Source organism: Bos javanicus, chromosome 24, assembly GCF_032452875.1.
Source record: "Bos javanicus breed banteng chromosome 24, ARS-OSU_banteng_1.0, whole genome shotgun sequence".
NCBI lineage: Eukaryota > Metazoa > Chordata > Mammalia > Artiodactyla > Bovidae > Bos > Bos javanicus.
In genome coordinates, this window is record NC_083891.1 from 57,774,064 (window position 1) to 57,795,798 (window position 21,735).

At 42.5% G+C, this 21,735-nt stretch overlaps 1 protein-coding gene across 2 annotated transcripts in view; it reads left to right on the plus strand.

Annotated features, from left to right (window-relative positions):
* Positions 1-21,735, plus strand: part of MALT1 (MALT1 paracaspase) — a 66,540-nt gene that overhangs the window by 36,866 nt on the left and 7,939 nt on the right. For both annotated transcript variants that reach the window (XM_061400333.1, XM_061400335.1), the window contains 5 exons: positions 478-510; positions 8,214-8,417; positions 16,832-17,009; positions 17,641-17,715; positions 18,356-18,483. In XM_061400333.1, the coding sequence (XP_061256317.1) occupies positions 478-510; positions 8,214-8,417; positions 16,832-17,009; positions 17,641-17,715; positions 18,356-18,483 (618 nt within the window). The remainder of the gene's footprint in view (positions 1-477; positions 511-8,213; positions 8,418-16,831; positions 17,010-17,640; positions 17,716-18,355; positions 18,484-21,735) is intronic.

Here is a 21,735-nt window from a genome sequence, read left to right on the forward strand (position 1 = left end):
GAGATCCCCTAGCTTGCTAACACTGGGCAAGTGACTCAGTCTTTTTCTGTCTCAGACTCCTTACCTATATAATGGAGGTAATAGCAGCATATACCTCACCAAGTGTGGTTGTTAAAATCAGTTATATTTACAACACATGCAACAGTCCCAGGCCAGCATTCAGTAAATGTTAACCGTTCCTGCTGCTCTTCATGGCCACCACCAACTGTTTTCAGGCTGTAATTTCTACCTAACATGTTAAAGAGAATCACCCTCAGCTGTAGCAATCTGTTACCAGAGCCATTCCCTGCCCCTGATTCCAGCTCCCATCCAGGTACAAGTTTTTAATCAGGAACCTGAAAACCTCAAAACCATGAACCAGCTGTAACCACTCTGCCTTTCGCTGTACTGCCGATGGGACTGTCACTGTTTCCTCGAACCTCGGAGATGTGTCATGGGGACCAACTCGCTTATCTTTTTGTTTTTATCTTTCTGTAGATAATCAAGAGCAAACAGTTGACCAACCTTTGGGTAAGTAGAGCTTTAAAACGCTTGAAAATGAAAGTGTTAGTCACTCAGTTGTGTCCCCCTCTTTGTGACCCATGGACTATAACCCTCCGGGTGCCTCTGTCCAAGGGATTCTCCAGGCAAGAATACTGGAGTGGGTAGCAGTTTCCTTCTCCAAGGGATCTTCCTGATCCAGGGATCTAACCCAGGTCTCCCACATTGCAGGAGGATTCTTTACCATCTAAGCCACCAGGAAAGCCCTGTAACCAAATATAATTGTAGCATACAACTCTTTTATGGGGCTTATGAAGGGATTTGAGACTTTTAAAATTGACAACTTGTATAAATATTTGAATAACATGTTTTCTTTTGGATATTTATAAAAGAAAGTATAGAATAGGAGACTTTGAAAAGATTATGAGGGACTTCCCTGCTGGTCCAGTGGCTAAGACTTCATGCTCCCAATGCAGAGGGCCTGGGTTCAATCCCTGGTCAGGGAACTAGATCCCACATGCTGCAATGAAAGTTTTCGTGCCACTACTAAGACCCATCACAGCCACATAAATACATTTTTTAAATAAGATAAATAAAAAGATTGTGAATTCAAAAAAAAAAATAAATAGATAAAAAGATTATGAATTCAGTTTCTGAGACCAGGTCAGCTTCTGTGGAGTGATTTCTGGTTTGGCAATGTGCAAAAAAATAAACATAAAAGCAGAAAGAAGCATGTGTAGGTCACACAGAAGCGACTAATACTGCATCTTGGTGGGGTTAGAGGTTAGGAAAGCACCTGAGAGGTTGCTGTAGCAGTTCTGCATGTTGAAGGATGAATGGGAGAAGGGCCTTCCAGACAGGAAACGTGAAATCCTAAAGAAACATCGTAGAGAAAGAAGACAGGGTGTCTGTTGTATTGGGGAAGTTGCGAGTAACACACCATGCCCCCAGGGCGGCAGTCCTCAGCCTTTTTGGCACCAGGGACCTGTTTCGTGGAAGACGGTTTTCCTATGGACTGGAGGTGGGGGCATGGTTTGGGAATGAGTCAAGCACATTATGCTTATTATGCATTTCGTTTCTATTATTATTACATCTGCTGCACCTCAGATCATCTGGCATTAGATCCTGGAGGTTGGGGACCCCTGCTCTAGAGCAGGAAGAGCAGGAACTTAGAGAAGCAGATTAAGACCAGGTCGTGAGGAGCCCCATTTCTCAGACAAGCCACTGGAAGGAAGCTTTGAAAGAAGGGTGAGCTTGTCCCTCCAAAAGACCAGTCTTGTATCAGTGTATAGAAAATGAACTGGAAGGGAGACATTGTTTAAGTTAAGAGAAAAATTGAGACTGTTGCAATAGTCCAGATAAAGAGATGATGAGACTCTAAACCAGGCTAGTACCAAGTCAATGCAGAAGAAGACAGAGCAGGTTCAGGAGACCTTGAGATGATGGGATCGGTAAGCTGTTCTCATCACCTCACTCTAGGGCACAAAAAGTACAGAGGCATCACCATGCCTGCTCAGGTTCGTACTTGGGCCACGAGGCAGGTGGTCGCACAGCCCACTGAGTTAGAGAGCACAGGATCAAAAGCAAGATTCAAACAGCAGCGGACTCTTATTTTGGCCTAGCCAGTTTGAGGTGTTTGTGTCTTGTCTAGGCAGAGGTACACAGCAGGCATTTGCACACATGGGTCTGGAACTCTAAGGAGAGGCCAGGCTCGGAGACACAGTCAGCAGCATTGTCAGCATGGAGGTGAAGGCTGACAGCACGGAGGGGAGCTTCCATGGGACTGTTCAGGCTGTGGAGAAAGGGCACTAACTGCGGGAGGGGTCCCGCACAGTGGCTTCAGACAGAATCAGCTGTCACTGATCAGACAGCATATACAAATTCAGGTTTATAAGTTCTCTCAAAAATGGTAGCTTTAGAGTGACAGCTGTAGGCTGTGACTAAATAGTAGCTGTCCCCTTCAAGGGGCATATGGCCCCCTGTTTTCCTGTCCTGTAATATTCTCAGTCTACTTCACTCTCTCCTCTCCTCCCCCACCTGTGGTCTCACCAGGTAATTTACTTTCTTTGCACGGTGGCTGAGTCCCCAGACCGGAAGCTCTCAGGACTTCTTAAGGTTTAGACCCAGAACTGGCAGAGTGTCCCACTATATTATGCTCAGACAGGGTCACAGGGCAGCCCAGACTCGGAGCCAGAGACGGGGGGCAGAGTGAGGGGCCTCACTGCCTAAGGAGGCCATGAGGGGCTACCCTCGGGGGCCGTCTCTCACCACAGCTCGAAGGGCAGCCGGGACTAGAGTACCAATGGCTTTGTCACCAGACTAAGGAGCTTGGGCTTTATTTTGAAGGACGTAGAAAGACGAAGATCTGACGCATGAGACCAACAAGGACTGTCTGTTCACTCACTCAGATTTGGTGTCAGGGCTCAGTCACCGATAGATGGCCAGAGGCTCTTTATTTAACAGATGCTGACGGAGCGCTCAGTGTTACCAGGTCCTTCTCCAGCTGCTAATAAACATTAACTCATTTTTGGATGAAATGAGTAGCACACTATTAGAATAATCAGACGGGGAATTAATGGTGTAACTTGTACCAGAGTTTAAGCAATACATTTCATTAAGCTTTAGAAGATGTCTAGGATCATACAGTGAAAATATCTTTCTGAAGTGGTTTTATTCTGTTGCTTAATCAGCTGGTGTCTGTGTTCCCTTTTTCCAGTGAATGGTATGTGTTCAAGAAGTTGTGGGTGGCTCTTACAGTAAATGTTTTTCTACAGAAAGTTTCATTTATTTTTAATCACTTGAAAACCCATCATAAGTTGCTTATATAGTTGTTATTTTGAAGTTTTCTTTGATTCCTTACTCTTATCTCCTCAACTTCAAATTTTACTGTTTCTTTCTCTGTCATGTCTCTGACTTTTTCTTTCCCTTTCTACTACTAATTCCTGGAACCAGACTTTGTCATCTCCTATTTCGGCCACCGCAGTCTACTTCTCTGTTCTAAATCCACCCCAGTTCAACTATTGTTCAGGAACTGTTTTGCAAGTAGAGTGGGCAAGGTAAGTTACTGACCCATCATCTCTATTACCAAACTCAAGAAGATGCCTCAAGACATTTTAGGAACTAAGCATTAAAATTATCATTGGGGGACTCCCTGGAGGTCCATTGGTTAAGACTCTGCACTTTCAATGCAGGAGGGGCAGCTTCGATCCCTGGTCGGGGAATGAAGATCCCACATTATCACTGGGGAAAAGTTTTTGAAGAGTTGTGGTCAATTACTGATACATAGCTTTTAGGCCCCATGGTTCTCGAGTGGCTAAACCCTTGCATCTGTGTACTGTACCAAGTGTCCCTTCCAAACAGATGACAAAAGCAGTGATCTTAGCAGGAGCAGCCTGCATGCTTAGTCTAACAACTGTTTCCTCCCCTCTAAAGACCCCGGTGATTTTTTTCAGTTACATATCTCATAACTTTTTTCTGCCAGTAGAACTTAGTGTAGGATATATACTAAATTGTCATAATATCCCAGTGTAAGATATATACTAAATTGTCATAATATCCCACCAAGAAATCCGCTGTACAACACAGACTCTTTACTCTGAGAATCTCACTGGGAGGCCCCTGGTTGGGGCTATAATGATGAAAGGCCGGCACCCCAGGCTCCAGCTCCCCTCACTGAGGAGCAGGTTGAACTGAGTCTGAGTCCATCAGTATATTAAGATTGGTTCTGAACTCTGATAGGGTTAATGGGCTCAGAAAACAATGCTCTGAAATATTTCTGTGGATTAGCCAGCTAATGTCTTGGTATATAGTGGGTAAATTAGTGTAACAGTACATTTCTAGTTTATTTAAGAAGAAACTTAAAAAAAAAAAAAAGGAAATACAGGTGATAATAAATCTTATACTGCCTCCTAACTGAAATCCACCCTGAGTATTCTTAACTTTTTTTTTTTTTTTTGAGTTTTAAAATGAAAGACAGTAGAGGCTTTGTGACTGAATTTGCCTATTAAAATAGTCTTGAAAAACTGGCCTTCTCTTTGGGATAGGAGAAGAGATTATCATTTGAACCAGACTTAAAGTGACTTTTATTGAATCAGAAATGTGGCTTAAGTATTGTTTAATTTTTTTTTTTTTAATGTGTGCACTCAAAAGAATAGGCAGTTTGCAAGGTATCTCTGAAAATGTGAATATAGAACAAAGATACCAGACAAAGGAAATTCTCTGGCAGTCCAGTAGTTAGGACTCCACACTTTCACTGCTGAGGGCCTGGGGTTCAATCCCTGGTTGGGGAACTAAGAATGTGCAAACTGCATGGTGAGGCCAAAAAAAAGAAAGTATTTGAGTCTTCTCACAAAGTGGGGTATTTTGCCACGTTGAGGGAGTCACTGTCTTTGAGTTGGTTCTAATTTTTCTCCAGACCTTGTTTAACCCTCGACCTTAGTGTGGAAAAGGAAGAAATTCCAAAGAGATTTTTGGTGACATTCAGTTCAGTCCAGTTCAGTTGCTCAGTCGTGTCCGACTCTTTGCGACCCCATGAATCGCAGCACACCAGGCCTCCCTGTCCATCACCAACTCCCAGAGTTCACTCAAACTCATGTCCATCAAGTCGGTGATGCCATACAGCCATCTCATCCTCTGTCGTCCCCTTCTCCTCCTGCCCCCAATCCCTCCCAGCATCAGAGTCTTTTCCAATGAGTCAACTCTTCGCATCAGGTGGCCAAAGTACTGGAGTTTCAGCTTCAGCATCATTCCTTCCAAAGAAATCCCAGGGCTGATCTCCTTCAGAATGGACTGGTTGGATCTCCTTGCAGTCCAAGGGACTCTCAAGAGTCTTCTCCAACACCACAGTTCAAAAACATCAATTCTTCGGTGCTCAGCTTTCTTCACAGTCCAACTCTAACATCCATACATGACCACTGGGAAAACCATAGCCTTGACTAGACAGACCTTTGTTGGCAAAGTAATGTCTCTGCTTTTTAATATGCAATCTAGGTTGGTCATAACTTTCCTTCTAAGGAGTAAGCATCTTTTAATTTCATGGCTGCAGTCACCATCTGCAGTGATTTTGGAGCCCAAAAAATAAAAGTCTGACACTGTTCCCACTGTTTCCCCATCTATTTCCCATGAAGCGATGGGACCAGATGCCATGATCTTCGTTTTCTGAATGTTGAGCTTTAAGCCAACTTTTTCACTCTCCACTTTCACTTTCATGAAGAGGCTTTTGAGTTCCTCTTCACTTTCTGCCATAAGGGTGGTGTCATCTGCATATCTGAGGTTATTGATATTTCTCCCGGCAGTCTTGATTCCAGCTTGTGCTTCTTCCAGCCCAGTGTTTCTCATGATGTACTCTGCATGTAAGTTAAATAAGCAGAGTGACAATATATAGCCTTGATGTACTCCTTTTCCTATTTGGAACCAGTCTGTTGTTCCATGTCCAATTCTAACTGTTGCTTCCTGACCTACATACAGGTTTCTCAAGAGGCAGGTCAGGTGGTCTGGTTTCCTGCCTCTTTCAGAATTTTCCACAGTTTGTTGTGATCCACACAGTCAAAGGCTTTGGCATAGTCAGTAAAGCAGAAATAGATGTTTTTCTGGAACTCTCTTGCTTTTTTCGATGATCCAGCAGATGTTGGCAATTTGATCTCTGGTTCCTCTGCCTTTTCTAAAGCCAGCTTGAACATCTGGAAGTTCACAATTCACATATTTCTGAAGCCCGGCTTGGAGAATTTTGAGCATTACTTTACTAGTGTGTGAGATGAGTGCAATTGTGCGGTAGTTTGAGCATTCTTGGGCATTGCCTTTCTTTCGGACTGGAATGAAAACTGACCTTTTCCAGTCCTGTGGCCACTGCTGAGTTTTCCAAATTTGCTGGCATATTGAGTACAGCACTTTCACAGCATCATCTTTCAGAATTTGGAATAGCTCAACTGGAATTCCATCACCTCTACTAGCTTTGTTCATAGTGATGCTTTCTAAGGCCCACTTGACTTCACATTCCAAGATGTCAGGCTCTAGGTGAGTGATCACACCATCGTGATTATCTGGGTCGTGAAGATCTTTTTGTACAGTTCTTCTGTGTATTCTTGCCACCTCTTCTTAATATCTTCTGCTTCTGTTAGGTCCATACCATTTATGTCCTTTTTCGAGCCCATCTTTGCATGAAATGTCCCCTTGGTATCTCTAATTTTTTTGCAGAGATTCAAGAGGGTGTGGCTGGGGCTGCCGCACCCTCCTGTTACACCTTCTCCACTGCTTCCTGCTGTTTCCATCACAGATTTAGACCCCAGTGTGTGCTGGACACACCCTGCTGCCAGCCCTCGAGAGAAACCTCAGATTTCTCGTATCACGCACAGTCTCAAGTCTACTTTTAACTCCACCCCCGCTAGCAAGAGTACAGTTCTGAAGACCTCTTAAGCACTAGACTATGCTCAGCCTTCCACAACTCTTTTGGACAAGCTGTATACCAAATAAAGCCAGCTGATACTTTTAAAGGCACAGGTGTGCATCTTTTTAGGCTTCCCAGGTGATTCAGCAGTTAAAGAATTGCCTGCCGATGCAGGAGATGTGGGTTTGATCCCTGGGTCAGGAAGATCACCCAGAGGAGGAAATGGCAACCCACTCTAGTATTCTTGCCTGGAGAAACCCGTGGACAGAGGAGTCTGGTGTGGCTGCAGGTGATGGGGTCGCAAAGATTCGGATATGACTGAGCACACAACACGTGGATCTTTTTGCCCCTTACGACAGAAAAGCTCTTTCTATGAGACCACGTCTTTAGCAAAGCCTCAGTTCACTAACGGAGAAGGCAGTGGCACCCCACTCCAGTACTCTTGCCTGGAAAATCCCATGGATGGAGGAGCCTGGTAGGCTGTAGTCCATGGGGTCGCTAGGAGTCGGACCCAACTGAGCGACTTCACTTTCATTTTCCACTTTCATGCATTGGAGAAGGAAATGGCAACCCACTCCAGTGTTCTTGCCTGGAAAATCCCAGGGACGGGGAGCCTGGTGGGCTGCCGTCTATGGGGTTGCAGAGTCGGACATGACTGAAGTGACTTAGCAGCAGCAGTTCACTAAGGTCAGAAAATGAACTACTAAGATAGTCACACAAAAATGCTTCACACCGCCCTGAGGCAGCCACATCTCACCCAAATGGGAGGTTTTTTTTAAAAAAGAAGCGAAGAGGAGACAGTACAGCAACAGAAAATAGAGAATGCAGTGTTTGTTAAGCTCTGCTCTCTGTCTTTGGTTTCCCCTCACCTGCTCTGATGGGAACTCTTCTCGTCCCTCGTTTCGGTATTCCTTTTGTTTCTGGCCTCTTCCGTTTTGTTTCTGGCCTCTTCTGTTATCAGTAGAACAGAACTTAATTTGATAGGAACCCAATTCCAAACATTCTTTATTTAAATTTGCTCTAAAAGTCTATACTGAGCATTCTTTCCTTCTGTTATAAATCAGTAAAAGTATTACTGTAATGTTAGTTACTGTTCGCTTCATGTACAGTTAGTATCCTTTGCCTGATTTTCCAAAGCATCAATTAAGTTGAATTTCAGTTGTTTGACTCACCAGTTTCTGTATTCCTCAGTAGAGTGCATTGGTCTACTACATAAAGTGATAGCCTAGCTCTAAAATGAAATAAAATGAAGAAATCTTATCTGTAAAGCCTTCTTTTTTTGCGTTTTGTTTTTAAACTTTATATCCTCCTTTAAATGTCTCCCCCTCCTCCTCTTTTTTTTTTTTAACAGCAAAGGACAAGGTTGCTCTTTTGATAGGAAATATGAATTATTGGGAGCATCCCAAGCTTAAAGCTCCTTTGGTGGATGTGTATGAATTGACCAACTTGTTAAGACAGCTAGACTTCAAAGTCGTTTCACTGTTGGATCTTACTGAATATGAGATGCGTAACGCCGTGGATGAATTTTTACTGCTTTTAGACAAAGGAGTCTATGGTAAGATACTTATCATCTTCGCTTTTGTAATTATCCCCTTGTCTTTTTGTTGTACAAGTTAGGTTGAGAATTGAAAAGCAGAGAAAGGCATGGCAAATGGACTGTTGAAAAGTTTTATTCTTGTAATAGAAGATGGATTTGATCTTCATTCCTTAGTTCCATGTGACTAATTAACTTGATGTCTTTACTTTCACGTCTCAAAACAGTGTTGTTCTTAGTAGAATTCTCAACCTATCTTACGTGATTTTGTTTCATTGACTACAAGAGCTACAGTAAAGTTCAGTGACCAGATAGCAAATTGTATATTCATATATGTAAAATACTAATATGCATGTGTGTGTGTGGAGTATAAAAAGTTGTACCCGAATGTACATTCCACATGTTTTCTTCTGTTTTCTAACTATTGCATGGTATTTTCTGGCCTTTTAGTGGGAACTAAAATTTAACAAGGAAATATTGATGAGTGAGACATATGAGAACAATCAGTAAACTAAAGTCCTACCCAGATACAGTTAAAGATGAAAGTGTTAATTGCTCAGTTGTGTCCGACTCTTTGCGACAAAATGGACTATAGCCCTCCAGGCTCCTCTGTCCATGAACTTCTCCAGTCAAGAGTACTGGAATGGGTAGCCATTTCCTTCTCCAGAGGATCTTCCCAACCCAGGGATCAAACCCAGGTCTGCAGCATTGCAGGCAGATTGTTTACCATCTGAGCCGCCCGGGAAGCCCAGGTTAAAGATGGACCTCCACAAGAATACTAACAGTAAATTTTTTTTAATGTTTTTTCTCATTCTTTCATTTAAATATATTAAGAACACTACATTTATGGTAAAGATTCTTTAAAGAGAGAGTATGCTGTCAGTAATAAGCCGTTTCTTTGGTGATTTTCTTTTAATGGGCATAGCCAAAAGTATGGGAAGCCAGCTGTCACTCTCAGCTGCATTTCTCAGAGCTGTGCTCCCTGCGATGTTGTATAATAACATCCAGCTGCCAGGAAAGTAACATTTCCAGACCTGCTGTCAGGATGCCACGCTAAACCAAGTTGATTTGGCTTCTATATCTTTCCAGTTACTTTACTTCAATAATTCCTTTATTTAGCCTTTTTACTTCTAATTAGACTAATATGATGAGGCAAACTTGATAGAATTGCTAAAGGTTCTCAAAGTAGAAGTTTTTTTTTTTAATTAAACAAAGATGAATAATTTTTAATGATAAAAGGTACAATTCACAAAGAAGATAGACATCATTAGACACCTAACAACAAAGAAACAAAGATACTCAAAGTAGAATTTTTAATGGAAGAAAAAACTAACTTCTTTCAAGATTTAGAACATTACTGTATATAGGATGGGGGAAAATCTTAAAATCTCAGTAAGTTTTAAATGAGTTTCTTCTTAAGTACCAAGGATTACAGTTGCTACGCAAGTGAATCAGCAAAGTAAATATCTCAGATTTGGGACTTCAACATTCTTCTGATGTTTTAACAATGTAATCTTAATTCATGAGCATATAAAGTAATGACTCTGAGAATCCATTTTTCTTATGAAAATGATAGAATATACAATACAAATGTGCCCCTGTGGTACTTGATTTATAGTTTTAGTCTCTAATAAGGTGGTTAGTTGATTTATTTTATATTACATAATTTATCTCAGTTGTTAAGTGCATAGATGGCTTAAACAGGAAAAGGCTTCTAAAACTTTCCCAGAGGTAATGAGGTGCAAGGAAAAAATATTTACCAATTTGGGTTTTGAGATTGGTGAAGTATTTTAAGAGTTAAGGAATTATATGAAAAATTATGAATTTGATTATTTATTGTAATTTCTTATTAGCATTATTACCTTGGCTTTAAATTCTTTTTAGCTTTTTAAATCAAAACTTAAAAATAAAATCAAAACTTAAATTTTAATTGCCCCTGGAAACTTGAGAACCAGAAATATTAAAAGTTCTAGTAAGAAGAGTTTATCTTATGCTGAAGCTTTGCCCCAAAATAAAAACATCAACTTGAAATATAGAGTAAAGAGGCCCGGGTTCGATCCCAAGTCAGGGAACTAGATCCCACATAACACAACAAAGATTCAGTGCAGCCAAATAAAAATAAATATATATTTTTTTTAAAAGCTAGAAAAATGTTTAAATACGACTGATTCATGTCTTAACAGGGTGGTTGCATAATATTTTGAAGTATTGTGAATATCCCAAACACCAGACACATCTGCTTTCAATGTAAGTGTGGCAGAGGCCAGAGGGCATAGGCATGTTCCCTGGGCTGTGCCCTCACGTCCAGCTGGCAGCCCCGGGGACCAGGAGTACTTTGGGGGGCAGGGGAGGCAGAGCTAGAGCCACAGGAGTTTCAGAAGAGCAGTGTCAGCGTGGAAAGCATGGGCACTGAAGTTTATGCCCTTCTGTATTATACTGCCCTTGGGTTTGTGAAGGAAATAAAAATTAGCAGAACAGAATATGTAATTCAGTTTTTAAACATATATAAGCACTAAAAACACAAGCTAGAAACAGGAATAACTGACCTATTTGTTACCTATAAATAAGGATAAATAGATAAAGATTTCAGTTATATAAATAACCTGCTGCTGCTGCTGCTAAGTCGCTTCAGTTGTGTCCAACTCTGTGCAACCCCATAGACGGCAGCCCACCAGGCTCCCCCGTCCCTGGGATTCTCCAGGCAAGAACACTGGAGTGGGTTGCCATTTCCTTCTCCAATGCATGAAAGTGAAAAGTGAAAGTGAAGTCGCTCAGTCGTGTCTGACTCTTAGTGACCCCATGGACTGCAGCCTACCAGGCTCCTCCGTCCATGGGATTTTCCAGGCAAGAGTACTGGAGTGGGGTGCCATCGCCTTCTCCAATATAGATAAGCTAGGATGGAGTAAGTCCTTGGCTTAGTGTCCACCCCACCTAACACTTGTCTACATTCATCACCTGCTGCAGCTGAGCTGTGCTTCAATAGAAAAGAAGGTTCAAGGAACCTGGCTAGAATAGGGCCAAAGCCTCACTCACGCTGGAACCACTCGCGTCAGTGTAGCTCAGGGGTTAAGCAGCAGACCCAACAGTCACGAACCCTGGACTCAACGCTCTGGCTTTTCTGCTCACTCGCTATGTGTCTGTGACCAAGTTACTTCACTTTCCTAAGCCAGAAAGGATGTATACAATGGATAGACAAGTTAATGCGGTTGTTACAGGACAAGTAAGATAAAATAACCAGCCACATATCTGGCATGCTAAAGCCTCGAAATACTGTAGCCGTTGTCGTAGTTTGCTGAGTTCAGATTTTCCTTCACAAATAGAGGATTTGGATAACATTCCACTTCAGGCCTCAATAGAGAAATTGACTTTTATCTCTTATTATGTATTAAGGTTCAGCCTAAGATTTCATCGGGGGAAAAAAAGGAGTTTTTAAAGAGATGGCACGGTGAGATCGTGGAAATACCAGTACACCGACATTTTTTATTTTCTGAGAGTAACGTTACCTTGAAAGCCAGCAGAAGGTTGTAAGGAGACAGCATAACCTAGCGCAGCAGCTGATCCAGCTGGCAGCTCACTTCTGGGAGTGCCCCTTATTAGTCTGTGAAGTGGGTGAGCTGTCGAACGCTTCCGTGTCTCAGCTTCCGCATCTGTAGGGCGGCAGCGACAACATCTGCTGCCTCACTATGAGGCACGTGTCGTGGGACGCCTGTGAGCTTGTTGAGGTAAAGCTCGGGCTTCCAGCAGTGCCTGATGTGTTCGAGTAACCGCTCTGCAGGTCGCTGGTGGTGGCGACGCTCACGTTCCAATAAAAGCCCTGTGCCAAGTGCACGGCAGCGCCACTCAAGCGGGAAAGCCTTCCATTTAAGCAACTGTGTTCTCTGTAGACAAAAAATAAGTCTCTGACAGACTGTAACCTTGGAAATCATATTCCTAAGAAATAAAATTCCTAAAAGATCTATTTTATAAGGTTTTATTTCTAACCCCATTGAATTCTTTGACATTTTAAAAGAGATCCTTTTTGTCCTTCTATCCTTGAGTAATAAGAGTGGTTTAAATGTACAAATAGTACTAGAGATGGAATTTTTAAAATACAGTGATTTGGCCTAGTTATTTTACATAAAAATGCTTACCCTCCTGCAGTATAATTTGTGTGTAGACTTTGATACAAAATGCTTATTACATTTGTCATGAATTGCTCTGTGGTGATCAAACGGTATTTTGTTGTCAGTGCCTTTTCAGTGATGGCAGACCTGGGCATACAGCATTGAAACACTGGACCACACCTAGCTTTTCCTGCATGAGGGAGGCTAAACCCTCCCTCCCTTGAAGTTGCTTTTGCTCCCAAGTCAAGCCTTGCTGAAGCCAGATGTGTTAAATGACACAATGGGAGCCCGCCAGGCTCCTCTGGCCACGGGATTCTCCAGGCAAGAATACTGGAGTGGGTAGCCATTCCCTTCTGCAGGGCATCTTCTCAACCCAGGGATCGAACCTGGGTCTCCTGCCTTGCAGGCAGATTCTTTACCATCTGAGGAAATTTATAAGCCCCCTAATATAATGGGACGGGGAAAACGCTATGTATGGAATGCAAATACCTATCAGCTATATGATTTTAAGCATATTATTTGTTTTAAAATTTTATTTTCTCACCTATAAAGTAGGTCATTTAAAAATTGTTACAGGTTAAAATCTGATCATGTTTATGAAAATCATGAAAATGCCATGCAGATATAAAATTTCTTTATTACAGTTACTTTTATCAAAGAAACTGTGTCTACATAGAACTGTAAAGTGCCCGTGTGTGATTTGAAGTGTCAAGGCTGCTGTAGGATTTCCCAGCAGGGTGGGACTGAAATGTGTTCAGAAGCTGAAGGCCAGGTGATAACTTGCCCAGGGTCTGAACCTGAGATCAGCCCAAGCCTTGGCAAAGATTTGGGTAGATGGGAAGAGAGTGTGACTTGAGTAGGGCCATGGAGATTGCAAATAAGCGTATCTTGCTCTGGAAGCAGGAAAGAGACGGACAGGGAGTGGAGTCAGATTTTGAATACTAGACAGTGTAAATCTTGCACTTTTAAAGTACATGGGTCTTTTCCTCATTTTATAAACATTTTTCTTGAACTGTAGTTTATTTCCCACGTTGCGTTAGTTTCTGCTGTGCAGTGGTGATTGGCTGTGTGTACACAGACCCCCTCCCTGCCGGACCTCCCCCCAGCCCCGCGGTCCCACCGCTCCAGGTCACCGAACAGCCCCGAACTGAGCTCCCCGCTCCGCGCTGCACAGCAGGTCCCAGTTCAGTGATTTTCAGTGTCCACACAATGCCGTTCAGTCAGCTAACTCCAGAACGTTGTCATCGGCCCCCAGACCCTGTATCCACTCGCTGTCCCTCCTCATTCCTGCTGACCCCAGACTCCGACAGCAGCAAACCGCTCGCTGCCTCTGGGTTTGTCTCCCGAGGACTCTGCTAGGAATGGAGTCACTCCCTGCCAGTCCTTCTGGGTCTGGCTTCAGTCACTTCTGGCACAGTGCATCCAAGCTTCCTCTGTGTTGTAGCGTTACTTTTATGACTAATTAATCATCCACTGTGTGGATAGAGAATGTTTATTCATTGATCAGCAAATGGACATTTAACCATTCTCCACTATTTAGATATTAGAACTAGTGCCCCTGTGAACACATTGCATGTGCACATTCTTGTGGACACGTGTTTTCAGTTCTCCTGGATATTTACCTTGGCGTGGCATTTCTGGGTCACAGAATGCTGTTTTGCTGAGGAACCGCCTGATTGCAGAGGGCTTGCGCTACCGTATGTTCCTGCCAGAAGCAAACGAGGTTCCTACTCCCTCTTCACCCTCGCCTGCCTTCGCTCTCGCCTTTGTGGTCACAGCCTCCTGATGAGTGTGAAGGGGCGTCACACCGTTTTGTTCTGCCTTTCCCTAATGGTTGCTAATATCGAGCGTCTCCTCCTGTGCCTGTTTGCCATTTGTATGTTCTCTTTGGAGGAATGTTCATTCAAGTCTGTTGCACGTTTTAAAATTGTCTTTTTCTTGTTGAAGAGTTCTTCATACATTCTGGATACAAAGTGTCCTTGTAGATATACAGTGTGTCCTCACAAATACTAATCTGTCTATGCGGACATGTTCTCCCATTCTGTGAGTTATCTTTTCACTTACTTGATTTTCATTGATTCACTAATTAAACCCACTGTGTACCGTGATTTTCTAAACACTTTGATTTACAGCAATAATTTAATTCCTTCTAGGCTGGTCTCCTTTCTGTTAGCTGTCATTCCAGGGCCAGGCCTTGTTGGTCTCTGTGCCCGCTGCCTATAAGGCACCTTCCTTCCTCCCTGCCTTTCCAGACTGTTCCCTTTCTCTCTGGACCATCCGTTGTCGCTTCCCCTCATGCTGATGCTCCCCTCGGCACTTTATGTATCTCGTACAGCGTTGCTCTAATCCCATGATGTGTGCTATTTAATTACACGCCGGCTTTTCTGTGTGTGACTGATAGCGTGAGCGTGCCTGAATGAGCTGCAAGACCCTCAGGGCCAGGAGCTCTGTGTTCATTTCTTTTTCATCGTCCCTGCCACGTACATGATGATGAGCACCCACAATGAACAAACCAGTGTGTGTCCATTTTGTCATTTTTTTACCCAGAATGATATATATGAAAGAACCATTTTTCTTATTTAAGTAGGAATTCAGGAAAAGTTGACAACCTGGATCCTGCCCTGTGGAACCAAGGAAGCAAGTTTTCTTTCCTGCTGAAAACCACGTTCTTGCTGGGAGTTGGGGGCTGCAGCTGAATTAGCTTTTTTTTTTTCTCCTTCTAAATGCCTTTTTACTGTTTACTGTAGAATACACATAAAGAAGTCATCACTTCAGACTGTTGACGGAGAAGAATCAGTGGGCACCAGAGTGCCGGCCTAGGGGACTATGTTCACAAGTATTCCTAGCAAATAGGAATGTCAAACGTTTTTATAAGGAAGCCCACACTGAGTTTTTTTTTAAGAACAAAAACCAACTTCTTTTCAAGAAGGTGTTTAGAGTTGTTTGGTGTGATTTTTTATAGTACCATTTGTCAGTAAAGAAATAATAACTCATCTGTGAACACTAAAACTAACACAGATTTTAGATTAATTCAGACTATAGAAAGTAAATGATATTTATACCTGCATAACAATGGCACCCCACTCCAGTACTCTTGCCTGGAAAATCCCATGGGTGGAGGAGCCTGATGGGCTGCAGTCCATGGGGTCGCTAAGAGTTGGACACGACTGAGTGATTTCACTTTCACTTTTCTCTTTCATGCACTGGAGAAGGAAATGGCAACCCACTCCAGTGTTCTTGCCTGGAGAATCCCAAGGACGGGGGAGCCTGGTGGGCTGCCGTCTGTGGGGTCGCACAGAGTTGAACACAACTGAAGCGACTTAGCAGCAGCAGCAGCAACAAAAAAATAGCAATCCACGAAATGAGATTTCCCTTCTCTGCCTAGAAAAAGATACATGGGTATTTTTCTAACCCCCTAATATTATAAGGAAATGCTGTGGAATCTCTTACACCTGGCATGGCAGTGGCTGTTCCCCTGAACTGTGTTTATTCCTTCATCGGTTAAACACTCACTGAACTCCTGCTGTGTGCCAGGAACACACAGATGAAGGAGAGACTGCCCTGCCTGGAGAAGCCCTGCTTTCAGAGACCACAGATGAGCCACAGGAGCCCTCAGCCTTGTTTGTTTTTAAACATCCTGAGGTGAAATTGCATTCTGCGTTATACTATTGGTTATAGATGTGCCGTTTTCATGAATTAAAATACACTTCAGAGGAGCATCTTTTTTAAAATTTCTTACATATAAGGTACTGGTTGAATTATCGTATGGTAATCACTGCTGTACAGCAAAGTGACTCAGTTATACGTATATATGTGTGCGCGTGTGCTTTCTTTTTCATGTTCCTTTCCATATGGTTTATCACAGGTCACTGAATACAGTTCTCTGTGCTGGCAGTAGGCCTTGTTGTTTCTCCATCCCGTATATACCAGTTTGTATCTGTTAATCGCAAACTCCCAGTCCAGCCCCTCACACACAGCCCAGCCCCTTGGCAACCACCAGTCTAGTCTCTGCGTCCGTGTTTCTGTTTCATAGGTAGGATCATTTATGTCACATGTTAGATCCCACATACAAGTGATATCATCTGGTGTTTCTCTTTCGGACTTGCTTCTCTAGTTGCACAGGATAGCATCCTGATGTTGGTTTAAAATTCAGTACTTAAATGAAGACTGTTGCCAAGATAATTTTCAAGGCAAATTCAGTTAACACTTGAATGTGTTCATAGTTGCATCTCTCTTAAATAAGTATGCATTCATGTCAAGAAAGTAAGTCGTGGTTTTGTTTTAAAGACTGCTGCCTGCTCAGATTGCAGTTTCTCCTTTCTTGCTCTTCAGGGCTGTTGTATTACGCAGGACATGGATATGAGAACTTCGGGAACAGCTTTATGGTCCCTGTGGATGCTCCAAATCCGTATAGGTCTGAAAACTGTCTGTGTGTACAGAATATACTGAAACTGATGCAAGAAAAGGAAACGGGACTCAACGTGTTCCTGCTGGACATGTGCAGAAAAAGGTAGACTCCAGTCTCCACGCGGAAGCTTGTTGATGGCAGTTAAACATCAACCTCAACAAGCTAAATCTGATGGCAAACCCAGGAAGCCTTCGAACACTTAGAGTTGCTGAATTTTAGATTGTAGAGTGGGACTGATTAAGAAGAAAACTAGAAAATAGATTTTCTCTGTGTGTTTTCAACTTTTTCCTGCCTGCTGTAGAATAGAAGTGGTGAGCAAAAGGGCATGGGTACTAACTCATATAGCCCCTCAGACTGCCTTTAGAACATCTTCTACAATCCCTGCAGCTATTCCTCCAGGAATTAGCAGACTCAAAACTCAAAAGAGTGGGGGCCCTTAGCATCTTTTGGCTTGCTCAGCTTTTACCAATCAAAATCCAGTGCCCGAGTTCAAGTGCAACTCCAGTTTTAAAAGCTAACAAGAAAAAAGGGTGATTCTCTGCTGTCTCAGTTGTTGGGGAGTCCTGGATTACATTTGGTAAATACATAGCTGGTTGAAAGTGATAGGTTCAGAGTTCCTTTATGTGGTACAGAATAGTGTATTTTTTCACTGTATTATTTGTGCTCTTTTAAGAATGCCATTTTAACTTTTTGTATTTGTATCTGTCCTTTTCATCTTCTGCCTTTTAAATAGAAATGACTATGATGACACCATCCCAATCCTGGACGCCCTGAGAGTCACTGCCAACATCGTCTTTGGATATGCCACGTGAGACTTCAGTGTTGGCGATTCCGTCATTCTTTGATGACTTTTTTTTTAATACAGCAGGGTTTCTGTGTGTGTGTGTGTGTGTGTGTGTGTGTTTTACTGTCCTGGCTCTTCGATGTTGCTCAAGTTTTTCCCTAGTTGTGGCAAGTGGGGGCCACTCTCTAATTGCGCTGCGTGGGCTTCCCACAGTGGAGCCTTCTCGCTGCAGAGCACGGGCTCTGGGGCACAGGCTTAGGACTTGCAGCGCACACGCTTAGTTGGTCTGCAGCATGTGGGATCCTCCCAGGTCAAGGATCAAACCCGTGTCTCCTGCCTTGGCAAGTGAATTGTTTACCACTCAGCCATCAAGGAAGCCCAATGACTTCTTTTTGATTGTAGATTAGAAGCCTAGAAATATCCATAGCCATCTAGGCATAAATTTGCCTCGATATTCTTAATACAAAATTTTAAATAATTGACCTCAGCACTTTAGAGCTTGGCATCTTTTTTTCTAAGTCCCAAAGCACTTAATTCTTGCTTAAAGGTCAATTCTTTAATTAAGATGCCCTGTGAGAGGCAGGGTATTACATGAGACTCATTAGTTTTTATAGGAGCCTCGTGGGGCAAGTGTTTGCTTTTTTTTAAATGTCTTTCTTTGCAGGTGTCAAGGAGCAGAAGCTTTTGAAATACAGCATTCTGGGTTGGCAAATGGAATCTTCATGAAGTTTTTAAAGGATAGGTTATTAGAAGAAAAGAAAATTACTGTGTTACTGGATGAAGTTGCAGAAGGTAAAATAAAGACTAAAGAGAAAGCTACTTATGGTTCTCTTGAGTATTTTAATCCTACAGTCATTACATGGGTTTGGAATTAGTATCTATTTCATAGAACAATGAAATAGTTTATATAACGTTCATACGACTGCTTCTTTCCTCATTGGCTTAGCTGTATGCATTAGTGTAGCATTACTTTGACCTGCAAGGCTGAGCCCAGACACGATTGTGAAATAAATGAAGCTTAATCCTCAAAACTCTTTACCTTCTTTCAATACTTAGTGCCTGATGCCACCCAGTCTGCTTATTTGGAAAAAAGAGAAAAAAAGTTGTCCAATGAGTATTTTCTTTCAGGGTCAAACAGATGAAACTATAGAAATTTCGAGGCCCTGTGGGAAAAGGCTGGGTTCTTTTTTTTTTGTTTGACGAATTTGGGAGTTTGAAACCCTGCTTGAAGGACGGGACCCTGGCGGTCTGCCCCGCACATGTCTGCCGTCCCTGCTGCTCTCTGTTGCCGCCTGGCGGTGCTGTGCTCATGTCGCTCCCTGAGAAGCACCTGTTACCCCGTAGATGGACACGTCTCTTTTTAACACCATTAGTCGCTCAGCCGTGTCCGACTCTTTGCCACCCCATGGGCTGTAGCCCTCCAGGCTTCTCTGTCCGTGGAATTCTCCAGGAAAGAATACTGGAGTAGGTTGCCATCCCCTTTTCCAGGGGATGTTCCTGACCCAGGAATCGAGCCCAGGTCTCCCGCATTGCAGGCAGACTCTTTACCATCTGAGCCACCAGGGAAGCTCGTAAGTCATATTAAAAAGAAGGCAGTTCTTTTGGAAACTGGCTCCCTAGAAAATGGAGCTTCATGGATGTTCCAGAGATGGCATCTGAATGTTTCACGACCCACTCATTAGTCACATTCATTTATTTTCATGTTTTTATCAGTGTACGTCCTTAGCTGGATCATTTGACTTCACTACTTTCCCCTTTAATGTAGACAGCCAGGGCCCTGACCCTCCTTCTTCAACCAAAGAAGTTCTGCTTTTATCTGTTTTACATATTGTGTGGGCTTCTATTTAAAGTTCTCATTTGAAGACAAAGTTCCGGTGCCTAATAAGAAAAAAGCCTTTGGAGTGTCAGTTATTTTCAAAGTGAGATCTGCTCCCAAGACTCTAAAATGTTTTATTCTAATTTTAATCTATCACTATCTTAAAACTTAATAAAAAGCACCAGTTCACCCACCTGTTGTTCTGTCAATAAATGGCATCCCAGTATATTTGAACTTCTGGATTATATTTTTATTTATATGTTATTATACATTTGAACTTTGAACTCTTCAGGATAATTTATTCTGAATACTTTTAAGTTTTCAAAGATCATAGGCCGAACAGCTGAGGAGAAAAACCACCTTTCCGGTTTCAGTTATGTGCCAGTGAAACAAAAGAGGAAATAAATTGGTTGCTGTTATAAGGTTCCTGCTGTCAATCTGTGACCCCAGATTTTGGGGTTTGTACTTGAAACAGCATTATTAAATTGCTTGAAACTGCAAGATAAATTCTTTCCTATGTAGTTCTGGCAATATGGCATTTAAGGTACCTGAATGCCATCTTGCTCTATAAAACTCCACAATCTGCTAGAAAAAAATATTTATTCAATTAGTGATGTACTTTTTACTAAGTCCCTTGGAACATACTTCTGACGGTTTTTATTATGAGTCGGATGTTCAGCATGAATCTCAGACTTTGACAGTAACCTATATCCAACTATATGTTCCCTCTATCTCTTTCCTTGCTCCCCCTTTCATGGGGTTCAGTTCAGTTCAGTCGCTCAGTCATGTCCCACTCTTTGCGACCCCATAGACTGCAGCACGCCAGGCCTCCCTGTCCATCACCAACTCCCACAGTTTACTGAAACTCATGTCCATGGAGTCAATGATGCCATCCAACTATCTCATCCTCTGCCATCCCCTTCTCCTCCCGCCGTCAATCTTTTCCAGCATCGGTCTTTTCAAATTAGTCAGTTCTTCACATCAGGTGGCCAAAGTATTGGAGTTTCAGCTTCAACATCAGTCCTTCCAATGAACACTAAGGACTGATCTCTTTTAGGATGGACTGGTTGGATCTCCTTGCAGTCCAAGGGATTCTCAAGAGACTTCTCCAACACCACAGTTCAAAAGCATCAATTCTTCAGTGCTCAGCTCTCTTTATAGTCCAACTCTCACATGCATACATGACTACTAGAAAAACCATACCCTTGACTAGATGGACCTCTGTTGGCAAAGTAACATCTCTGCTTTTTAATATGCTGTCTAGGTTGGTCATAACTTCTTCCAAGGAGCAAGCATCTTTTTAATTTCATGGCTGCAATTACCATCTGTAGTGATTTTGGAGCCCAAGAAAATAAGGTCTGTCACTGTTCCCACTGTTTCCCCATCTATTTCCCATGAAGTGATGGGACCGGATGCCATGATCTTTGTTTTCTGAATGTTGAGCTTTAAGCCAACTTTTTCACTCTCCACTTTCATTTTCATCAAGAGGCTTTTGAGTTGCTCTTCACTTTCTGCCATAAGGGTGGTGTCATCTGCATATCTGAGGTTATTGATATTTCTCCTGATGATCTTGATTCCAGCTTGTGCTTCATCCAGCCTAGGGTTTCTCATGATGTACTCTGCATATAAGTTAAATAAGCAGGCTGACAATATACAGCCTTGACATACTCCATTTCCTATTTGGAACCAGTTTGTTATTCCATGTCCCATTCTAACTGTTGCTTCCTGACCTGCATACAGATTTCTCAAGAGTCAGGTCAGGTGGTCTGGTATTCCAGTCTCTTTCAGAATTTTCCACAGTTTGTTGTGATCTACACAGTCAAAGGCTTTGGCATAGTAAGTAAAACAGAACCAGATGTTTTTCTGGAACTCTTGCTTTTTCGATAATCCAGCGGATGTTGGCAATTTGATGTCTGGTTCCTCTGCCTTTTCTAAAACCAGCTTGAACATCTGGAAGTTCATGGTTCACATACTGTTGAAGCCTGGCTTGGAGAATTTTGAACATTACTTTACTAGCGTGTGCATCCTTCTAAATCTTATCATTCCCTTGATTTGCTTCTGAAATAGTTTTAACTGAGTTTATGTATGTCTGCAAAAAGTAGGAATATTTTAATTTGTGTGCTTGGTTGCTCAGTTGTGTCTGATTCTTTGTGATCCCATGGACTGGGGTCCGCCAGGCTCCTCTGTCCATGGGGATTCTCCAGGCAAGAATACTAAAATGGGTTGCC